This window comes from Oryctolagus cuniculus, chromosome 10 (assembly GCF_051225735.1).
Source record: "Oryctolagus cuniculus isolate XC-2025 breed Fujian yellow rabbit chromosome 10, ASM5122573v1, whole genome shotgun sequence".
NCBI lineage: Eukaryota > Metazoa > Chordata > Mammalia > Lagomorpha > Leporidae > Oryctolagus > Oryctolagus cuniculus.
Window position 1 is genome coordinate 88,752,956 of NC_142876.1, and position 20,119 is coordinate 88,773,074.

The 20,119-nt window shown below is 41.8% G+C and overlaps 1 protein-coding gene across 14 annotated transcripts in view; it reads left to right on the top strand.

The window, feature by feature from the left end:
- CADPS (calcium dependent secretion activator) overlaps positions 1 to 20,119 on the top strand; it is a 519,824-nt gene that overhangs the window by 475,728 nt on the left and 23,977 nt on the right. For all 14 annotated transcript variants that reach the window (XM_051851514.3, XM_051851515.3, XM_089305485.1 and 11 more), the window contains 2 exons: positions 10 to 42; positions 5,992 to 6,099. In XM_051851514.3, the coding sequence (XP_051707474.1) occupies positions 10 to 42; positions 5,992 to 6,099 (141 nt within the window). The remainder of the gene's footprint in view (positions 1 to 9; positions 43 to 5,991; positions 6,100 to 20,119) is intronic.

The window sequence follows — 20,119 nt, forward strand, 5'->3', positions numbered from 1 at the left end:
TCCCCCTAGGTGAAGGCAGCCTCCAAGTATGTGGATGTACCTGTGAGTATTTGAAAATTGGTTTTTGTTGTTTTGGCTTTTGGATCTTTTTATGGTTTGGGTTGTTTGTGTATTGCTTTCATGAAAATTTCAATGATGCTGTTTTCATTAGTTGCTGCTAAACTGTGTGTTCCTGGCTTGGATCATGAGAAAGAGAGAAGCCAAGAGCATGTCATAGTAGAATCTTTTTCAGACAGAAGAGGGTATTGTTGCTTTGGTCAGGAAGAAATGTTCTGTTTGAGGGTAAACCCCATTAAGTTCCCTTTTCTGTTCTTGTGCTTGGTCTCCTTGATGTGTTTCATTCAGTCTGCATTCTGCACACCTGCCCTCCCATATGCACGTCTTGGGAGCAGAGCCCTGAGCTAGAAATTGGCACAAGGGTGCCGGTGTTTTTTTAAAAAACAAATATATTGTGAATTTGTTCACTTTGGGGTCAATTCTGCAATTGTTTTCAGGAAACCTTACAAAACTGCTTACAATTAGTGCGGGCCTCATTAATGAAGAGAGCCCTCAGAGTTCTCAGATAAAGCCATCAAAGTTGCCCAAAATTTACATTTAAATTGAGGTTAAGTACTGCACATGAATGTTAACGTGTGGGATTACCTGTGATAAATCAGGATACACTTATGGACAGACTTTGTCTTGCCTATTAGCAAAATAAAATTGGAGAGATTTAAATATATTCCAATAAAGGGGGAAAGAAAATGATTCTGCTTCTCCATTTCTAACAAAAGAGGTGTGAGTCTATTATAAAATATTAAATTTAGGGAGCTTATCTCAATAGCCACCAAGGGTCTTGAACTGAACGTTTCTTATTCTGAACGTGGTTAAGTACCCTCCTTGTTCAAATACTTATTTGTTAAAATTTGTTTTTTTCTAAAAGGATTTATATTAACATTTAAATTCGTTTCCCCAGGAAGCTAAGTGTGTAATGGTTTATTGGCTTATTTCTCAAAGGAAGACAAAATGGAAAATTGGAGTGAATTTAGCATTAGCATATATTTTGTTTGTTTAATGAAAGAATGTACAATCAATAATTATGCTTTGAATTTATATAATACTTCTCATCAAGGGACCTCTGATGCCTTCGTGTAGACAGATTTCATAATGGAAACTAGAAAAAGCTCACCAAACTGCAGCAAGGAGAGAAGTTAAGCGTTTTACTTTCTCAAGCCCGAGTATAAACTTTCACTTCACAGGAAGCAAAATACTCCAATTCTCTGGCCCTGTTTCTCCATTTTACAAATGGAAATTATAACACCCAACTCATAGGTCTGCTGTGCAGATTAAATGACACAACACTCAGGAGGCACTGAGCACCATGCCTGGCCATCAGGAGCCATCCCTGTATGGGAGAAGGATGGTGGGGGTGTGAGGCCCACACTCTAGGCAGGGGCAGAAGAGGGTTCGGATATGCTGATGTTAGCCCCAGCCTCCCCTGGTCTGCACACTGAAAGTTTAGCCTCTCAGTCCACTGATCTGGCAGATCTCAAAGGAGAAGGGAGATTTCAACAGCAAGCAAGGTTTGAATGGGTAGCCCATGAACAAGGCCCAAATACCTGGAGAAATTTTATCCAGCATGAATTAGGCTGAAGAGGTTCAGCCCAGGGTCCCAGGGCTGTAATGTGGCAGAGCTGAGCTTTAAACCAATGTTCCTCAGCACTCAGCTATATCGCATTATGACTTCAATGACAGCATCTTTGTGTGGAGATTTGAACAATTATTTTGGTATTAGAAAAACAAGTGTGGGCTGGCACCATGGCTCACTAGGCTAATCCTCTGCCTGTGGCACCGGCACCCCGGGTTCTAGTCCCGGTCGAGGTGCCAGATTCTGTCCCAGTTGCCGCTCTTCCAGGCCAGCTCTCTGCTATGGCCCGGGAGTGCAGTGGAGGATGGCCCAAGTGCTTGGTCCCTGCACCCGCATGGGAGACCAGGAGAAGCACCTGGCTCCTGCCATCGGATCAGCGCAGTGCGCTGGCCACAGCGGCCATTGGGGGGTGAACCAAGGGAAAAGGAAAACCTTTCTCTCTGTCTCTCTCTCTCTCACTGTCCACTCTGCCTGTCAAAACAAAAAACAAAAAAACAAAAACAAAACAAAACAAAAAACCAAGTGTGATTAGTTCACCAAACCTATGATTTCCCTAATTTCACCAATTAATGGCATAGGACAAAGCTGCACTATAAAATGAAGTTGATTGGGATGGACATGCAGCATAGCATTTAAAATGATCCCATCCCATCGTGGAAAACCTGAGTTTGATTCCTGGCTCTGCTCCTGACTCCAGCTTCCTGCTGATGCAGATCCTGGAACCCAGTGGTAATGGCCCAAGTGATTGGCTTCCTGCCCCCTACCATGAGAAACCTGGATTGAGTTCCCTGCTCAACCCCAGCTGGGGGCTCTTACTGTCATCTGGGGAGTCAACCAGCAGATGGGTGTTCACTCTCTGTCTGCCTACCTCTCAGATAAATGACTCAGTAAAAACTTTAAAAATAAATAAATAAAACTGATGAATGTATACTTTTATAGAAATATCCTGATCGGAGCAAGCTAAGATTACAATGTCTTTTCTTAAACTACAGAGGGGCCTACTCACAAGTTATCTGTTTGCACATGGATGGAGTTAACTCTGTTGGTATTTTTATATATGTGGCTAAATGCTTTCTAAAGTCTATGTTTCATTTTTTTAAGATGTATTTATTTCTTTTGAAAGAGAGACAGGGAGAGAGAGAGAAAGCAGGAAGGAGAAAGAGAAAGGTCTTCCATCCACTGATTCACTCTCCAATTGGCCACAATGGCAGGGCTGGTCCAGAAGAAACACAGGAGCCTTGAACTCCATCTGGGCTGCCCATGTGGGTGGCAGGTGACCAAGTACTTAGGCCATCATCTGGTGCTTTCCCAGGCACATTCGCAGGGAGCTACATAGAAAACGGAGGTGTTGGAACATGAGCTGTTGCTCTGGTATAAGATACAGGCAGATAATGGCATTGCAGGCAGCAGTTTGCATCATAATTCCAGCCCCAAATTTACATTATATTGCATCAGTCTGTCCAAACCACACTTAAATAAACAATGTCATTGTGAGGTACTAAAACTCATCACCTAAAAGTTTATCTCGCTGTGTATAGGTAGCAATGTAATCTGAAGCCTAATTTATCGAGTATATTTTTGCAGCTATAACTATAGGTTAACTTATTTGTCAACAGTTTTAAGTGTTTTGATTAGAAATCTACTTAAAATGAATTCTGAATCTTCCCTGCCTGTTGAAATAGACTTAACTGTGGTTTAATTTTTCTTGGTGACCCAGGATCAGTACTGTGACTAGGTCTTTGCCCAGTGACCACATAGCTTCCCCCAGGGCCTCCCTGGGTCTGGGGCTCCATGCCCCTGCCCTCAGTAGTCCCAAACACCAGCCGTTGGTGAGTCTGGTGTCCAGTGTTGCAGTTTGGCAGCCTCATCACTCATGCTCAGGGCATCAGGAAAGATGACGCTCTTATCAGTACACCTGTTTCCAGTGGTTCCATTCTTCCCATTTCTGGTCCAGCGGGAGATGTAAACTTGTAATTGTTGGAATGGGAATGAAGCTAATTTTGAAAGGAAGATGGCTGGGAGTGGGAACCTGAGGACTCTATGATGATAAAACTATGCATTTTCACAAAGACATTTTATTATTTTTATTTTGATACGGGCTCCTCGAAGGTCCCTTTTTTTCTTGATTCAAAGTAGATTCTAAAGGTAGCAAAGGCTATGGCACGATATAATATTGTGAGTGCTGGAGAATCATAGTGACTCATTTTGTAGTACAACTTATCGCATTTCAGGTCATCTCATGTACGTTATTTTAGTTCATGATCATAAGAGTTCTGGAAGGTAAGTAGGGAAGCCGTTAGTATTCCCATGTTACAGATGGCATAACTAAGACCCAGAGAAGCTTAAATGATTTGTACAAGTTCCAGTTTGTGAAGGACCCAGTAATAATCCATGCAGTGGGACTGAGAGCTTTAAAAAGGTGTGAGGGGGATTTCTGTATTCATTCATAGATGTGGTCACTCAGCAAATACTTACTGAGCACCTGTTATGTGCTAGGCACATTCTAGGTGCTGGAGAAATTATAGAAAGTATGTCAAACAAAGTTCCTGTATTCATGGAGCTTATGTTCTTGTGAAAGAAGATTAGAAATAAATACTTAATTGAATGTCAGCTATTGAAAAGTGCAGTGGAAAAACAACAAGATGAAATCAAGGGATAGAGAACTGGGGACCTTGTTAACTACCTGGATGAGATGAGCCACACTGATTCTTGGTTTTGTAATCAGTTTTCTACATGATGATTCCCTCTTGGAGGACAGTTCACCTTAGTGGAAAGAGAAGGAATGGTGAAGATACACCTCATTGTCAATCACTGATTCAGTGTTATAGGTCTGTTGAATTTGACTTTGGATCTTCTAAGATCCTGCAAATATCCAGGAAAAGGCTGTCTCTGCCACAGACATCAGTAGGGAAGGAATGGAAACAGTAGTAATAAGTTTCTCAGGTCCTCCGGGAAAAGGTCCCCATCCCTAATGAGAGTGCCTTTAGATGCACGAGACTGCCCAAGAGAGAGAAAGAGAAAGGGGCCAGGTTAGAACTGATAGCTGTCGTTTGTACCTCATTGGAGAACCTCTCTTGTTCCATATCATAAAACTGCAACAGTTATAGGACCATCATGGAACCTGCTCAATCCATTCACTGAAAATTGCTTGAAAGTGTAACACTTGACTACTGTGGCTTTGGGCTGTCCTCATTGTTTTTCAAATTAATACCTTGTCATTGTTTCAGCAGGTGTTAAGAAATGTTACTAGCATCCCAGGGGCCAAGCATTGGCCCTTTGCTTGATAATTGTTTGCTTTGTATCAGGAAAAAAAAATACAGTCCTACTGTTTCCAAACCGTCCTCATTTTCACCCTGGAAATTACACAGAAGTGTTAACTAACTTCAATTTGCAGTGCCTGACAGTCACGTCTTGTAGAGAAATGATACTTTGTGATCTAAGGTAAATCACAGTAATGAAAACTCATCCTTTTAGTTATTAGCAAACATATGTATCTACTGTGGAAATTTAAGGGGTTTGTGGCAGCTATCCTAATGACCCATATTACAGTGTTTTAATAGGTTTCTTTGGAGATAACATTGATTGCAACATCTCAAGCCGTTTGCATTCTGAGGGTTTTTTTTTTTCTTCCTTCTAATAAATCATTCCCTAACTACTGGATGAATTACCTGCTTACCTTCCCAGACAGTCTAATTTATTTAAAAATTGAGTCTTCTCCCACTTCCCCTTGCCTTGGCTTTTTTTCTTTTCTTATTTTTTTAATCCTTGGGTTTTCAGGCTGCGTTGGAAAGTAATAACAAATGTTTGAAGTGCTTGAATGTGTCCTCTGAGTAAACTAATTAGCAGGTGCTCACTGCACACCCTCAGGTTAAACTAACCCTCCAAAATAGGACTTGGGTAAGAAGATGTAATAGGTTTACATACTATTTATTTACTTGGCACTTTCTCCATCTTTTTAAAGAGGAAAAAAGGGATGGGAAATACCTTTGTAGTGTATGAACGTCAGACTTTGTGAGACAACACGTTTGACTATTTTCCAATGGGGGGTTTCAATCCAAAGCAAAAACAGAGAATGTGAGTTATTCGGTGAAGATGTATCTACTAGATACATTTTCCAGGAAAAAAATATTAACAGTAAGAAAATATCTATAAAAATCCTACCATTCCAGCTTCCTTCTTAGCCAGACTTGGTTTCTGGAAAGAGTAGGAGATTCTAATACATGTTTCTACCAGGCTGGGCTGTAGATAGATATTCTAGGGCTACAAGGGTGATCACTAAAAAGCAATTTGGCAGGAGGAAGGTAGTCAAAATGATGAGTCCCCATCTGAAAACTGCACGTTCATGTTTTCCTATTTCTTTGCAGAAACCCGGCATGGACGTGGCCGATGCCTACGTGACTTTCGTCCGCCACTCTCAAGATGTCCTGCGTGATAAGGTCAATGAGGAGATGTATATAGAAAGGTTATTTGATGTAAGTAGATGCCTTCTCCTCCTTGGAGACCAAGGAGGAGACCCTCCAAAATGTGACAAAATAAGAGACAGGAGGATAAGTCACATTTTGAGAAAACGGATTGGTCCTGATTCAACAAAATCTTTCCCTCTCCCTCTGCCTTAGGCTCTTATCTGTCTTGTGTCTGTTCCGAACCCACTCCTGGTGTGGCTGTGTCTCAGTCCAGTCTGTGTGCTACGTGGGACTGCTGGGACTGCGCACAGCCTCTCGGCCAGCAGGCTCGTCCCCGCGCCGAATGTGCGAGGCAGCTTTCTCTAATTGGCAAAGACCTTCCTTGCTCATGGTACCCCTCCTTGCAATCTGGCCTCACTCTGAGGAGATGTTCTCGTCAGGGAGGCTGAGACAAAGTCTCTCTCCTAGGGGTGGAGCCTCCCTGACACCAGCTGTGGTGTGCAGATGTGCAGCAACTGTCACATTGTTATCTCTTTAAAGACGTTTTCTTTTCTTGGAAGACGAGAAATCCTTAGCCATGGCTTTCGGCACACATTTATGTAAGAGTTGCTCAAGCAATTGCAGTTCCAAAGCTTGATGCCCCTTGCACACCCACCCACCCACCTGGAAACCTAGGAGAAGAAGCAGGTGCACAAAGAGCCGGTGCATGGGGCTGCCAGACCCAGATGGAATTTCAGCAAAGGCAGGTTTCTAAGGGTTAATAGTTTTTGATGAATCTTATTTCCACTGTGACTGCATCTGCACTGCAAAGCAAGCCACTGAGGCTAAAAGGAAAATAAGATGATTCTGCTTCCATTTCCAGTCGCCTGCCTCTTTCAGGCCAAAGCAGATGGGGTTACCTAATTTAGCCAGATATTTTGCTTCCGGTTCCGCACCCCCCCCTCCAATCCCCACCGAATTTGCCAGTGTAGACCCGGCCAGAGTGCATGGAAGCTGATGTTGTCCTGTCTCCTTGTGGCTCTCAGTGTGCAGCCTACTTCTGTCTCGTGAAAACGTGAGCTCCTCCTGTCCAGGTTTCCGTAGTTTTGGTGCCAGCCCGAACATTAATGTTTTGATCTACTCTGGGATCCGTGTTTCTATATTTTTTCTGTGATTGTGTTCAGCAATTTACATTGAGTTTTTGTGTGTGTGTGTTTTTGTTCCACAGCTAAGTGAGCTCATTGTTGGCACCGCTTTCGGATTCTGCAGCTTCTGACTTTTATTTGCTTTGTCTTCCAGCTCATTTGCTTTCCTCATGTGTTGAAAAGGCTCCTTTCTTTTTTTTTTCCACTCCCTCTTTTTTTTTTTTTTTTTCCTTTTCCAATCATCCCTTTTCTGTACTCAGTACCCCCTCCCCCTTGCATCACCTTTCTTGGACGAAACCCTTTTTACTTTTTTAATTCCCACCCGTCCTCTCTCGGATTAAAATGGAACTTATCTCTCATGTCAAATGTTTTATCACATTCTATCAAGTGGCATGAATTAGAGTCAAATAATCTTCCTGTATACATCTTCTAGCATGGCCCACATCTACTCAGAATGCCTCATACATGCGTAAAGCCCGCTGGCCGGCGGGTCCTCCCCCTTCTCTGCATGCGCGCCTTTCTGGAAGTCCTGAGCCCAGAGTGTCTGGAGCACAATCACCCATCCAATAGGCATTGAAAACAGAGGCAGGCAGCACCCTCGGGTCTGCAGCTAGGAGTGTGGAGACTCTGCCCATCTCCGCTGAATTTAATTCCAAACCACAAATTTTCAACAAGCCTGTGGATTGTTCTTTTCAATGCCTAGGTTGCCTTTTTTATTTTTTCTTTGATCAGTATTTTCTGATTCTCAGTTTTGTGTGGCCCATGTATGCGTGTGTGTGTGTGTTCCCGTGTGAGTCTTGGTGCGAATGACCTTGTGTTCCCCGAAACTTAGAAAACAGCTAGTACTGAATTGGGTGTTTCATCTGCAGTTGAGCCTGTCACTTTATGGACAAATAATCCACCCTTCCTTCCTTTTTTTTTTTTTTTTTTTTTTACTTAGAAGTGCAAGATGGAATTTGTTTTTAAGGGAGCCTTGTTGAAGGCAGCAATGCAGACTTTCTCTTCCGTGGCTCTTTTTATGAGAAAGTGCAACTGCTGAATCTTCATTTCAAAAGGGAAAGAGTGCAGCGCTGGCCAGCACAGATGGTAAAACTGGACTTGCCTAAGTATTGAGGAACACAGGCAAATTCAGGCTCTCCAGTGTCTAATATGAATTAACAGTGAAATGAAAGATTGCTACAAATACGTTTTTCAGAAAGCAAGTTATGTTTAGGGTTATTAAAAAAATTCATGGAGTCCCTAGTCACTTGTTAGATTCCAATGAACAGCTTGAAGTGACTTCGGCAATATCGGGGGCACCCCTACAACTGAGTTTCAGTTAGTTTGAATTTCCTCGCCCTGGTTTTGTTTTCACAATGGAGTCTTGGTTATAACCACCCCCCTACACACACATGGAATATTTGATTCTAAAGGCTTACGCAGTACACCCATTCACTGTATGTTACTCCTAACCTCACAGAAAAAGAATTTCCCAGGAGCTTATTTAGGTGTAATGAGCGTCTTTGCCATTTACTTTCTTACTTTCCAAATAACCTGATCCCCTAATTTACAGAATATTGGTGCTAGGCAACCTAACGGATGTCGTGTAAAAGAAGTTATTGAATCTGTCAGGGATTTAAAACATTTGTCATTTTAAAAACCCAGAGCTTCTCAAAAAGCTTCATTACCATGCAGCCTCGGTAATTTAATTCAGGACTTACTGTTTTTCTATAATCTAGCCGCAAAACATCAGATTACCAACATGTTTGATTATTTTTGGCTTCTGTTTCCTCAGGCATGGTGTTTATTTCTTTGCATATATGGTCCACAAGACTCTCGTGTCCACCAAGCTTGGGGGGGAGGCACGAGGAGCTGTGAAATCTTCTACCCTGAATTTCTTGTTGCAGTGAACTTACTCTTTCAAGTTCATTCCTTAATGGTACCGGTCCTGGGACAGCTTTCTAAACAATTGGCAGAAATCTATTGAGAAGGACTTGTTGATCTGGGAGGTTTCTCTCCCAAATTGTTGCATTTTGATAAATGGCAAAAATGAATAATAGCAAATTAGCATTTTGAATGAAGAAAAAAATAATATATCTTTGAGATTGTTTGCTGTTTGGGGGTTGTTGATTCTGACTGTTGTGTCATTCTCTGGTTTTTAATTCCTGCTGACATCTGTCATTCAGACGCATGTTCTATGAGTTCCTGTTGTGTTTTTCATTGCGTTTCAAGTCTCAGTTTTATTTACCTGATGAGTCCTGTAAGTTCTTGCTGTTTGATGAGGCTCCCCTCCCCCGCCCTCCCACTCCCCCTTTTGAGAGTGCTCTTGTAGAAAGGCTGTGTGGCTGCAGTGGGTATTTGTGTCTGAGAATATTTGAATTAATAGCTGGTCATTTAATGGTGCATTTTCTATTTTAAGTAGGCTCCTATCCAATGCTCCCTGGGCTGGGTTTCTCTCTGCCTCGTCATTGTACTTTTGGCTGCAAGTGGGTGCTTGTGGGAGATTATCGGCATAGCATTTGGGGCTCTCTATTGGGTGTTCTGCATTTTTATTTATTTTATTATGTAACTTAAGAACATGCTTTCCAAATTCATCTTCACCAAATTTTGCTTTAAACCAAACATTCTCTAGGTTTATTGGAGAAATACATCTGGACATCACAATGCCTAAACCAGGTCATTTTTTTTTTTTTGGCAGTGAAAGTTCCCCCTGTTTATTAATATAATTGCTTTAATATAAAGGCTCTCATAAAATACTCACTATTCTGATAATGTGCCTATGGAAAAACTAACCCTCCAAAGTGCTGTCCAGAAAACACGCCTCACGGTATTTTAGATGTGTATCTGTACATTTTTCATGTGCATATTTGTAGCTTATTTCCTGAAAAATCCACTACAATTATCTATTGTTTTCACTTGCTACAAAATAACAGCTTGTCATATTTTGAAGCAAAATATTCAGATATTTGAAGCAAGAGACTATTCCAGCATGGCCAACAGTAACAGTGAACTTAAATTCTATTATTAAAGATACTGGAGTTGTCAAAGAAAATGAGATTGCCGTAAGACTCAAGTGCAAACTCGGTCTGCTTGCAAATGATCGCCGACTTTTAGAGAAAATATAAAACATGGATATGAAATAATCTCCATATTCCTCCGGTAGCAGCTAAGGAGCAGAGCACAGCTTAGGAAACGACTTGAAGGTGGTGATTTCAAGTTGGAGTGTCCATAAATCATGCAGATGGCTCTTCCCCCTCTGCCATGATTAACTCAGCGTCTTCCCCAAAACAAAAACATGCTTTTTGAAATTAAAGATCAGATCATCAAGAGAAGCACCTCAGATTTCAAGGTCTAAACAAAAATTAATTTATTTTCTTTCCTCCTTGTACTTCTTGAAGACACAGACAGAGAAGAAAATCAGGATTAAAAGAGATGTGCTTAGGGTGAATTCATCTGCTTAAACCTCACAGGCTCGGGGATGAGTGATTAAAAAGCCATCTCAAACTTGGATGGCGTCCACACTGGCAGTAATTCCGCCTGCGCGCTGACGGTCCGCCGGCCCCCGTGTCGCTGTGAACCGGGCCCGGGGAACGTTCGACTGGAGATGATACATGGATTATATAGGTCAATTATACACTTAATCTGCCTTCTGGAGGATTAAGTATTTGCAGATTGACTCTGCATTTGGCTTCTCCGTGGCAGTTATCAGATCAGGAAAGGGCCCCTTACCAAACGGCCTCGTAAGAACTTAATCAGGCAGCGCGGATAGATTCGGATGAGACTGCTGCTCAGGATTCCCTGCCTTGCTCAGATTTTAATTTGCTCTTCCATTATCAAATCATGTATTTGTCCACTGTATGTGGCAGCATGGTAATTGAGTGTGAATAATTTCCCTTTAAAGGGGTAATTTGAAAAAAAAAAAAAAGGATCCTCTGCCGATTGAAATATATTTGTTGTATTAATACGTGAAACCCCGGATTGCCTTATTCTAATAACCTTATTCAATTACCAAAACACCATGCCCGTGACTATAGATTAATCAAAGTAGCAAGTCATCTTATACAAGGAGGTAAGTGCTGAAGAGCAGCCTTCACCGATGGTAAGATCCCCAGGTGTCAGGTGAGCTAATCTACTTCCAAAAGTGAGAAGGTACAGTGAGGGGCTCCCCAGTGCAGTAGGCTGCAGTTCTAGCAGACTGATGAAAGAATATCAAGGCATATGGAATTCTCTTCGCGCTGAGATCCCGAGCTACTCCCTCTACTTGTATAAGCAATCAGCAGACCCCAGGAGCCCTGAATGACAGCTATTGTGTAGTGGTCCTGGTTTCCTCTGGAGCCAGACCTGGTCCTTACCACCTGGGTGGCCTTGAGCAAGGTGTTTGCTCTCTGAGCGCCTCAGCAGATTCACATAGATAACAGGGCTCATAATAAATCAAACAGTCCCCTCCACAGACTTGTCATGAGGCTGAGATTCCCTCGTGAATCCATGGTGTCACAGACTGAGAAAGTAGTCAGTACGAGTGAGCCGCTGTCCCCACCACCATCATCCTCACCGCCATCTTCATCATCAGCATGAACCTGGAAATGCTTTGCCCAGCCCTCTGTTCCTGCTAGCCCAGCCTTTGTATCTGTTTTGAGGTGCTGTAAGAGTCTCACTAACACTTTAAGACATTAACCCTGATCTTGCTAGGAATTGCTTCATGGACAGCAGCCTGCTTCTTGCTCACTTTTGGTGAAATGTGTTTCACAGGGACAGTCAGGATGGAGCTTCATTGTAGGGCAGGCAGGAGGAAGCCTGGTGTTGTCCCTTCTGAGCTGCCCAGCTGTGGTGAATTCTTCAGCCTCTCTCAGCCTCGGTTTCCCTATCCGTAATGAAATTGACTTCTGACAGTTGTTATGAGTACAAAATAGCACAGTGGGGGCATAGGTTGGCATAGGTGAGGATTCAGCAAGTCTTTTCTCATCATCATCTTGCACAGCTTCTTGTCCTTCTTGTGACTGGGAAATGACCTACTCCTAACCCTTCAACAACACATTTGGGAATAAGTCAGAATTGACCTTCTGAATGCCAGGGTGTTTTTTTTTTTTATTTTGTTTGGTTTGGTTTGGTTTGGTGAGGAAGGCAGAAAGAAGGAGTGGTTATTATCTTTTAAGATATAGTATGCATACACTGAAGAATTTTAGTAAATACATCTAAGCAAAAATAAGAATTAAAATACTTTGTCCCAGCACCCAGAGATTACTACCTGAGTGTTTTATTCTTCTAGATCTTTTTCTCTGTGCTCATATTCATTATATCCTTTTTTTTCCAAAATGAATAAGCAAAAATAGTTTTTTAAAAGTTAATGATCTCTGTTTCCTATGCCAATAAATGTCTACCTTATACAATTGATATTCAAATTCCCTCTTGCCCCCAAAATATTCTTTGCAGGTGGTTTGTGCAAACCGCAGTCTGCTAGAAGGCCAGACATGCAGGACAGGATTGAGATACCTCTTAAATTTCTTCCTTACCAGTGCTGGCCCTTTTTTCATGATCCTGACTTGCTACAGGGACTGCCGTGCCAATTGTTCTGCAGACTGCAGGAGTTTATTACTATCTAAACATAGAACTGATTTGTTGAGAAAAAAAAAAATCAAGCTGAATTCAACCAAGTAGTTCTTTTAAACATAATTAGTAACTTAGCAGAATTCAACCAGGGTTTTTTAAAGCTGTTCTCTGTATGTAAGGAGAATTTCTGAAGCTAGTTTTAAATGAAAGCTAAGCTACCATAAGCTCACAGAGGCCACGGTCCAAGTTGGCCATGTGAAGAGCTACATGGATTTTGTTTCCTATAAAAAGGCACAGATATCTGAGCTGGGTGGGTAATTGTGAGGTTTGTGGTCCAGAATTCTTGAGTCACTGTAGTTGCTTTGGAGAAATCTTGATCTACTGACTTTGACACACACACACATACTCATAGCATTCGGAAGGTTCCTTTGTTGATTCTACTGGGATTTTCCCTGAGGTTATTAATCTGAAATTAAGCTGTCCAAATCAGTCTGAAGCTGAGATTTTCCATACTCTTTAGATCAAATTTTAATTGAACTATGACCTCATCGCTCTCATCCTCAATGATGAGGCTAAAGAACTTGTCTGAGGGTATAGCAGGATGTCCTTTAATATCTGTGCATTCATATATATTGGAACTGCAAAAAATAGCCAGGACATAACAGGAAGGGAAGTTAAGGGAGATCGATGATTCTTTCACCTGAATTTGAGCCCCAAAGCATGTTCTGACATTAAGTTAAGCCTACAGCCAGGTATTATAGCTACAGAAGAGTGTCTTCCTGAAAATACAGAAACTGAATGCAAAGGCAGGGGGACAGAAGCAGATGGCCCATCCCTCTCACTGTGATTGGTAGCATTACCTGTCCTATATAAAGATAGAACAGGTAAATATGTGTATGTGTATGTGTGAGTGTGAGTGTGTGGTATGTCTCTATGAAGGTGCTTAAAAACAGTTGGAAAATTGAATTAAAAGTCAAGTTTATTTTGACGTAAAATAATTTTTGAAATCATATATCCATATACCTGTAATATTATATGCTCATATTAAAAACTATAAATGTGCATATGCACACACATACATATATAAAACACACACACACATATAATCAGGGAGTTAAGCAGAGATTCCTTTCCTAAGATAAAGTATATACCCAACCCTACTCCAAGCTTTGTTAGATTTTTGGAAGTGAACCACCAGATAATTCCAAGCTGAAATTGTAAAATAATCCAAGTTCATCTTCATGTCTATTTACTCTACAGTTCTTCTCAAAGATCCAATGCCTTCATGCTTTCTCTGCCTCCCACCATCCAAATTTGATCAGATTCCTCTCCTATTAAGAAGATTAAAGCATTGCTCTTCTTGGGATACTTGGCAGTTTTAGCAGAATATTTATTTGGAAAAAAAAAAACCTTTTTTTCTCTCTAGACTGATAAAAACAAGTTTTATTAGAAGCTTTTTTAATGACAAGAGAAGCCTATTTTTCTCTATAGACTGATAAAAGCAAGTTTTCTTAGAATGGGAGGGGTAACCAGTGTTTTGATGCCCCTGGTGCCCCATGGTCATGAGCTGCTCATTCAAATATGAATCCCCACTTAGCCCAAAGCCTTCATGATAACAAATAAATGATAGCAATGACTCCCTTTACTTCTGGAGTCTTAGTTATAGAAACCCCTTCCTCAGGCCCATAACATGGGGTGCTCCCTCCTATGCCACACAGTGGTTTGAGGTCTCAGCAGTCCCATGGTTAGAAAACATAAGGGTGCATTCATGGATTTGGATTCTTCATGGAAAATGGGTTATTACTATCCCAAAGAAGTTGAGTGTTGATTTTTTTGTTGTTGGTCTCCTCCCAGCAGATTTGCATCTCAGTAGTGTTATGTTCACACAGTCTTTTCTACTCCACTCCGAGCTGCTTCCTTCAGAAATCATTCAGATCCACGTCCGGGCAAACCTTACGTAAACCCAGTCTTGCATTTTCTGGGGAGCTTGTGTGCAGCAAAGCCTTGTGCTGAGAGGCTTAATCGGAACAGCTTTCTGTGTTCCAGGAGACATTTGGTGAAGACAGTTAATTTGTTTTCTTTTCCACAGGAGAATGTCCCATTAATCATTCTAAGAAGCCAGGCTGGCTGCTCTGTTACATTAAGGTCACAATATTCGTGTTAACATGACCCGCATAATACTTTTGTGTCTGAGGAAAGGTGTTCTTTTTCTTCTTGTGACAGACTTATGGCATGGAAGCAGTAGACAACAGACTTAAACACACTACACATGCAGGAGTGCGCATGTGCACGCAGGCACGCACACAAGAACACAGAGTGGCCAAGGCACATTTTGTGTAACAAATTATCACAGTGCATTGCAGGAGGGGAAATGCACTAAATCCTCAAATACTTCCCACTAATTATCCAAGTATTTCTCTCCCTATCAGGATCCAGATAGGCTACTCTCCAGAGATTTCACTGTCGGCCAGACCTAGAGTCAGAGTTACTTCCTCTCTCTCTCTCTCTCTTTTTTTTTTTTTTTTTTTCAGTGAATGAATTTGCAACAACACCTGCAGGTTTTTGTGATTCTAAGTGTAGTCCACGGACTTCTAGCAACAGTATCAGTTGGGGATTTGTGAGAGGTGCTCAACATCAGCCCAAACCTAACCCAAATGAGCCACCATTTGCACTTCAACACCATCTTCTGGTGATTAAAATAGACATGAAAGATTGAAAAATACAGGATAAGATCAATGACTTCCCAACTTACTTGCCTTCAATTCATTATAAGAAACAAGTTTACGTATACACACACACACACACACACACACACACACACACACTCTGCTTTATTCCATGTGACCCAGTCAGATGGCTCCTATTCCCTCTGATAAATGTTGATGATAATGAATAAAATTTCATTAGGTAATGGTAGGTTGTAACTGTCAGGTTTAAAAACATGTAGAGATGTTTCTCACCCTAGGCACTATTGCCATTTTGAGCAAGAAAAATCCTTTGTCGTGAGCTGCTCCTGTGAACTGAAAAATGTTGAGTGGCATCCTTGGCTTCTACTCCAGACACCAGTAGCAACACCCCATCAGCTATGACGATGCAAAACATCTCTCTAGATATGGCCACCTATCCACCCAGAGGAAAAAAAAATCACCCCTGTTTGAGAACCACTGATCTGGAGGACACAGGAAAAAAGTTACTGCAAAATGTGTTGAAGGTACCCCTTCCTCTCCAGATGTAACTCAGACCTCTGCCACCCCTGTCGTCACACACAGTGGGATGTGTTTGATGGGTGTGACAACTGTCGTGCTTAGGAATTGTTCACCTGATAACTAAACAAGTCTAGTTGTCAACCTAGGATTGAGTGTAGGAGCCTATGCCACTCTCCAAAGTAGATTACATTTGGGGGATTTCAAGCAATCAAGGAGAGAGCTCATCACCTTGCTCACTGCATCTCGGAGACAATCTTGGACCCGAGGGAAGGAGCTGCAGCAGTGTAGCTGACCACCACTACAGATTTTTACTTCAGTCTCCCTCATTGCTTATCTTTTCTTTCCTTTTTAAATTCTGCCATGACATTGATTAAAGAAAAGAAAAAGTCACTCTTCCACCAGGTGGCTGCAAGTTATTTTTGTGTGTCCAAAAACCTGAAAAGAAGGCCCAACTTAAACACTTGATTGAGTCCAAATTCCCAATTCAGAAGAGAACAGTTAACAGCCTCCTGTTCTGCTGTTAAACTCCTGCCGAGTTGACTAAAAATCCAGTTAATGGAGCCTAGTGATTTGTTCCACTAGGAATGTTCATGTATCCTAAGGCTTCCAATGATAGTGCCCCTTGCCATATTGGGTTGCTTTGACTGCCTTTGGCGGTATTCCCTATCCAGACATTCCCTGGGCTGAAGCCAGTTAGACCAACAAAGCTCCAGTCTTGCCCAGGATGGGGGTTTCATTAGTTATCAGTTCTGTTTGCCAACTGGGATATAAGGGCCACTCTCATTACTTGTACAGAGAAAACTTCTTTTTGAAAATAAGAAATACATAAAGTATGCAAAATTTAATTTATGTTGTTCTCTAGTGAAGATCTCTAAGTCATCTTTTCTGGAGGAGGACCATCACTCTCTTTTGCCCAGAAAATTCTCTCTTTGTATGAGATGGAAGCTGTTCCACACCCATATAAGAGGAAAGACCCACTGCATAGGAGCCTCACTCGTCAGGGGAGCTCTAGGTCAGTGCCTTCATCTGGGGATGGTTTTGCCCCACACCCAGCTGTATCTGGAGATATGTTTGGTTTCCATAGTTTTGGGGAAGTGGTAGCATGCTGCTGGCACTCAGGGATAGAGGACAGGGGTACTGCTAGATATCCTGCAATCCACAGGGCAGCCCCGACAACATGGAACATCCACAGTGTGCAGGCTGTAAGACCATGCCATAGGTGAAACCCTCCACCAGCACAAACCCTTGTCCTTAATGATATGGACTGTATGAGTTCAGATTTCAGTAAAGTCATCAGTATTGTTGGTGGATCATTTTATCACAAGTGGATTCCAAGGTGATCCCTAAAGAATTGTCTACCTGGCAGATAGATCAGAAACTAGTCTCAAAAATGCTTTTGACAAGCTTCATCCATAAGCTTCTTTTTAGAGCCTAAAAAATAAAAACCAAGGCATCATTAACACCTAACTTTCTCAGCTTGAACTTCACACTCACCCATGTGTGGATCCCATGAAGCATCTGCACGTCAACAAACACCCAGACCTTGTCAGCTAAATGAATCCCTTCAGCTTCCTTCTTCTCCTAGAAGGCACTCTCTCCAGTTTTCAAGGGACTGGTTCCCTTATATGAGGCAGATATTAAGAGCATGGACTTGTGGTCAGCCACCCCTTAGTTCAGTTTCTGGGTCTGCTGCTTACTAGCTGTGTGACTGAGTAACTTCTTCTCGAAACCTCAATTTCTTCCACCATAAAACTGGGTAAAAACAGTACCTCGCTCTTTGGGTTGGGAGGACTTAATGAGGCATGCCTGTAAAGCACCAACCACAGGGCATGTGGTAGGAATTGGTCTATAAATACTCTTCTTATCGTCATGACTTTCATCAGCAGCAGGATAAAGTGTAAAAGCCAACCTGGGGCTGGGCGTTGTGGCATAGCAGGTACCATCACCATCTGTGGTGCCAGCATCCCATGTGAGAACTGGTTCAAGTCCTGGCTGCTCCATTTCTGATCCAGGTCCCTGCTCATGACCTGGGAAAGGCAGTAGAGAATGGGCCAAGTGTTTAGGCCCATGCCACCCACATGGGAGACCCAGATGAAGTTCCTGGCTCTCAGCTTCAGTTTGAATCAGCCCTGACCATTACTGCTATCTGGAGAGTAAACTAGCAGATGAAACATCCCTCCCTCCCTCCTTCCCTCCCTCCCTCTCTCCCTCTCTCCCTCTCTCCCTCTCTCCCACTCCCTCTCTTCTCTCTCTCTCTCTCTCTCTCTCTCTCTCTCTCTCTCTCTCTCACACACACACACACACACACACCTCCCCTCTCTCTCTTTCTCTCTCTCTCTTAAATAAAAATTTTTAAAAGCCAGCCTACACTGGTGCCTAATGCTAAGGTAAGCTTTGCAGCACAGAGAAGAAAAATAGTACTGCACTCCATGCCAGGAGGGATCTCAAAAGCCAGAAATGAAATGATTGGAGCCCATGGTAGCAAGTAGCTAAGAGGCTAGTTGTGCTGCAGGATCCTTAAAGAAAATCTGTCTTAAAGTTGAGCAAGATCCTGGGAGGATGGAGGCCTCGGTGGCAGGATGAGTGAGGATCAGCAGATGTCTAAGTCTTGGGGAGGGATAGGAGATTGGAGTCTATGCTTAAGCGCTAAGCATTGAGACGTTATTGCTTCCTCTAGGAGCACGCTTCAGGCACCAAAACCATATCTTTCTTTGCCTAAACTAAGCTTCTCTTTGGAGATCTTCTTCCAGAACCTACACAAGAAAAAGCTTTGCCCAGGCCGTGGTGACTCCAATCCAAGCACATTAGCTACTCTATAACCTCAAGAACTAAATTCTTTTAACATTCATACATGTTGTTTTGTCTTTTAATGACTGCTTCTTAAGCAGCACTATGCATCAGAACTCTTTATGCACTTTCTTCATTTTAAAAATGTATTCTGCCTTGTATTATGCCAGAAATTCTGAGTCAGAAGAGCAAAGGTAGAGTTCAGATACCTGATTTTTAAAATAAGTTTGAAGAGTTTGATCTGGTTTGCAGTTGTGAATCTCCATTGGTGATTTTTTTGGCCTGGGAAGTAGATTTAGAAATGTGTGAAGGCATTTTTTTTTTTGACCATCACAGCTGGTGGGCAGTGGTGTACTGTTGCCATCTAATGGGTGGGATGGTAAACATCCTACAAGGCACAGGACAGCCCCAAACAGCAAGTAATTGTCTTTCATGATGTCAAAAGTACTGAGATTGGTGAATCTTGATTTTGAGGATAACCATATTGAAAGACAAGTTTGTTTCATTAATACTTGTCCTGTTTGTATCCATAAGAAAATTTCATAACCTTTTGTTCTGTAGCAGTATTGTGAAGAGGGAGAAGGCACCATTATTCTCATTTTAAGGGAGGAAACCTGAGGCCCAAAATGAATTTGCACAAAGCTCTAGGATCCCAGAGCTCCATCTCCCAAAACTGGATTTTCTCTCTGTCTCTTCAGCGCATCCGCGTTCTCTACAGCAGGTATTACCCTCAGTAACTGTTCAACAGGCATTGATGAATCTCTTGCCTCCTCAGAGTATCTTATACATGTTGTCAAATATTTTTTTGTTCCCAATTCTACTACTCAGAATTTAAGTCCTTTAAAGTATGGATTTTTGCAATGGTCACTTGACTTTTTCAGATGTCTTGAAAATATAGTGTTGTGGCTAATTTAATGAGAGACTAGTTATTTGGGTCCATTTGATGTTTTTGTTGTTAATTTGAAGGTTCATTAGAAAACCTCTGTTTCAACTACTTCTGAAACAATATCAAAATTGGTTTTAGTTCATTTTCTACCTTCCTTGGTGTTTGAAGGAGAATCTAATTCTGTGGCTCAAGACCTTTTCAGATTCTGGCTTCACCCTACTTGACTTCAAGTGTCACTATCCAATCATGAAGATGTAAAAAGAGTAAATTATCTAGAATTGCACCACTGGTAAGTTCCCCAACTCTGAAAACAGTGCCCTTTGTCCTTAGACCAAAGACAGAAGACGGAACTGAAATGCTTATCAGCACATTCTGAAAACTGCTCTTTTGATTGAATCCCTAAGATCTGAAGGAGCAAAAAGGCAAAGTGCAAACAGGGGGAAGGATTCCAATTAGTTGACAGTTCTAATCAAAGGCTATTTTAACAGTAATAGCAATGATAACATTTATGTAGTTTCCATTATGTATGGCGTCCTGACTGTGAGATACTAGCAACATCG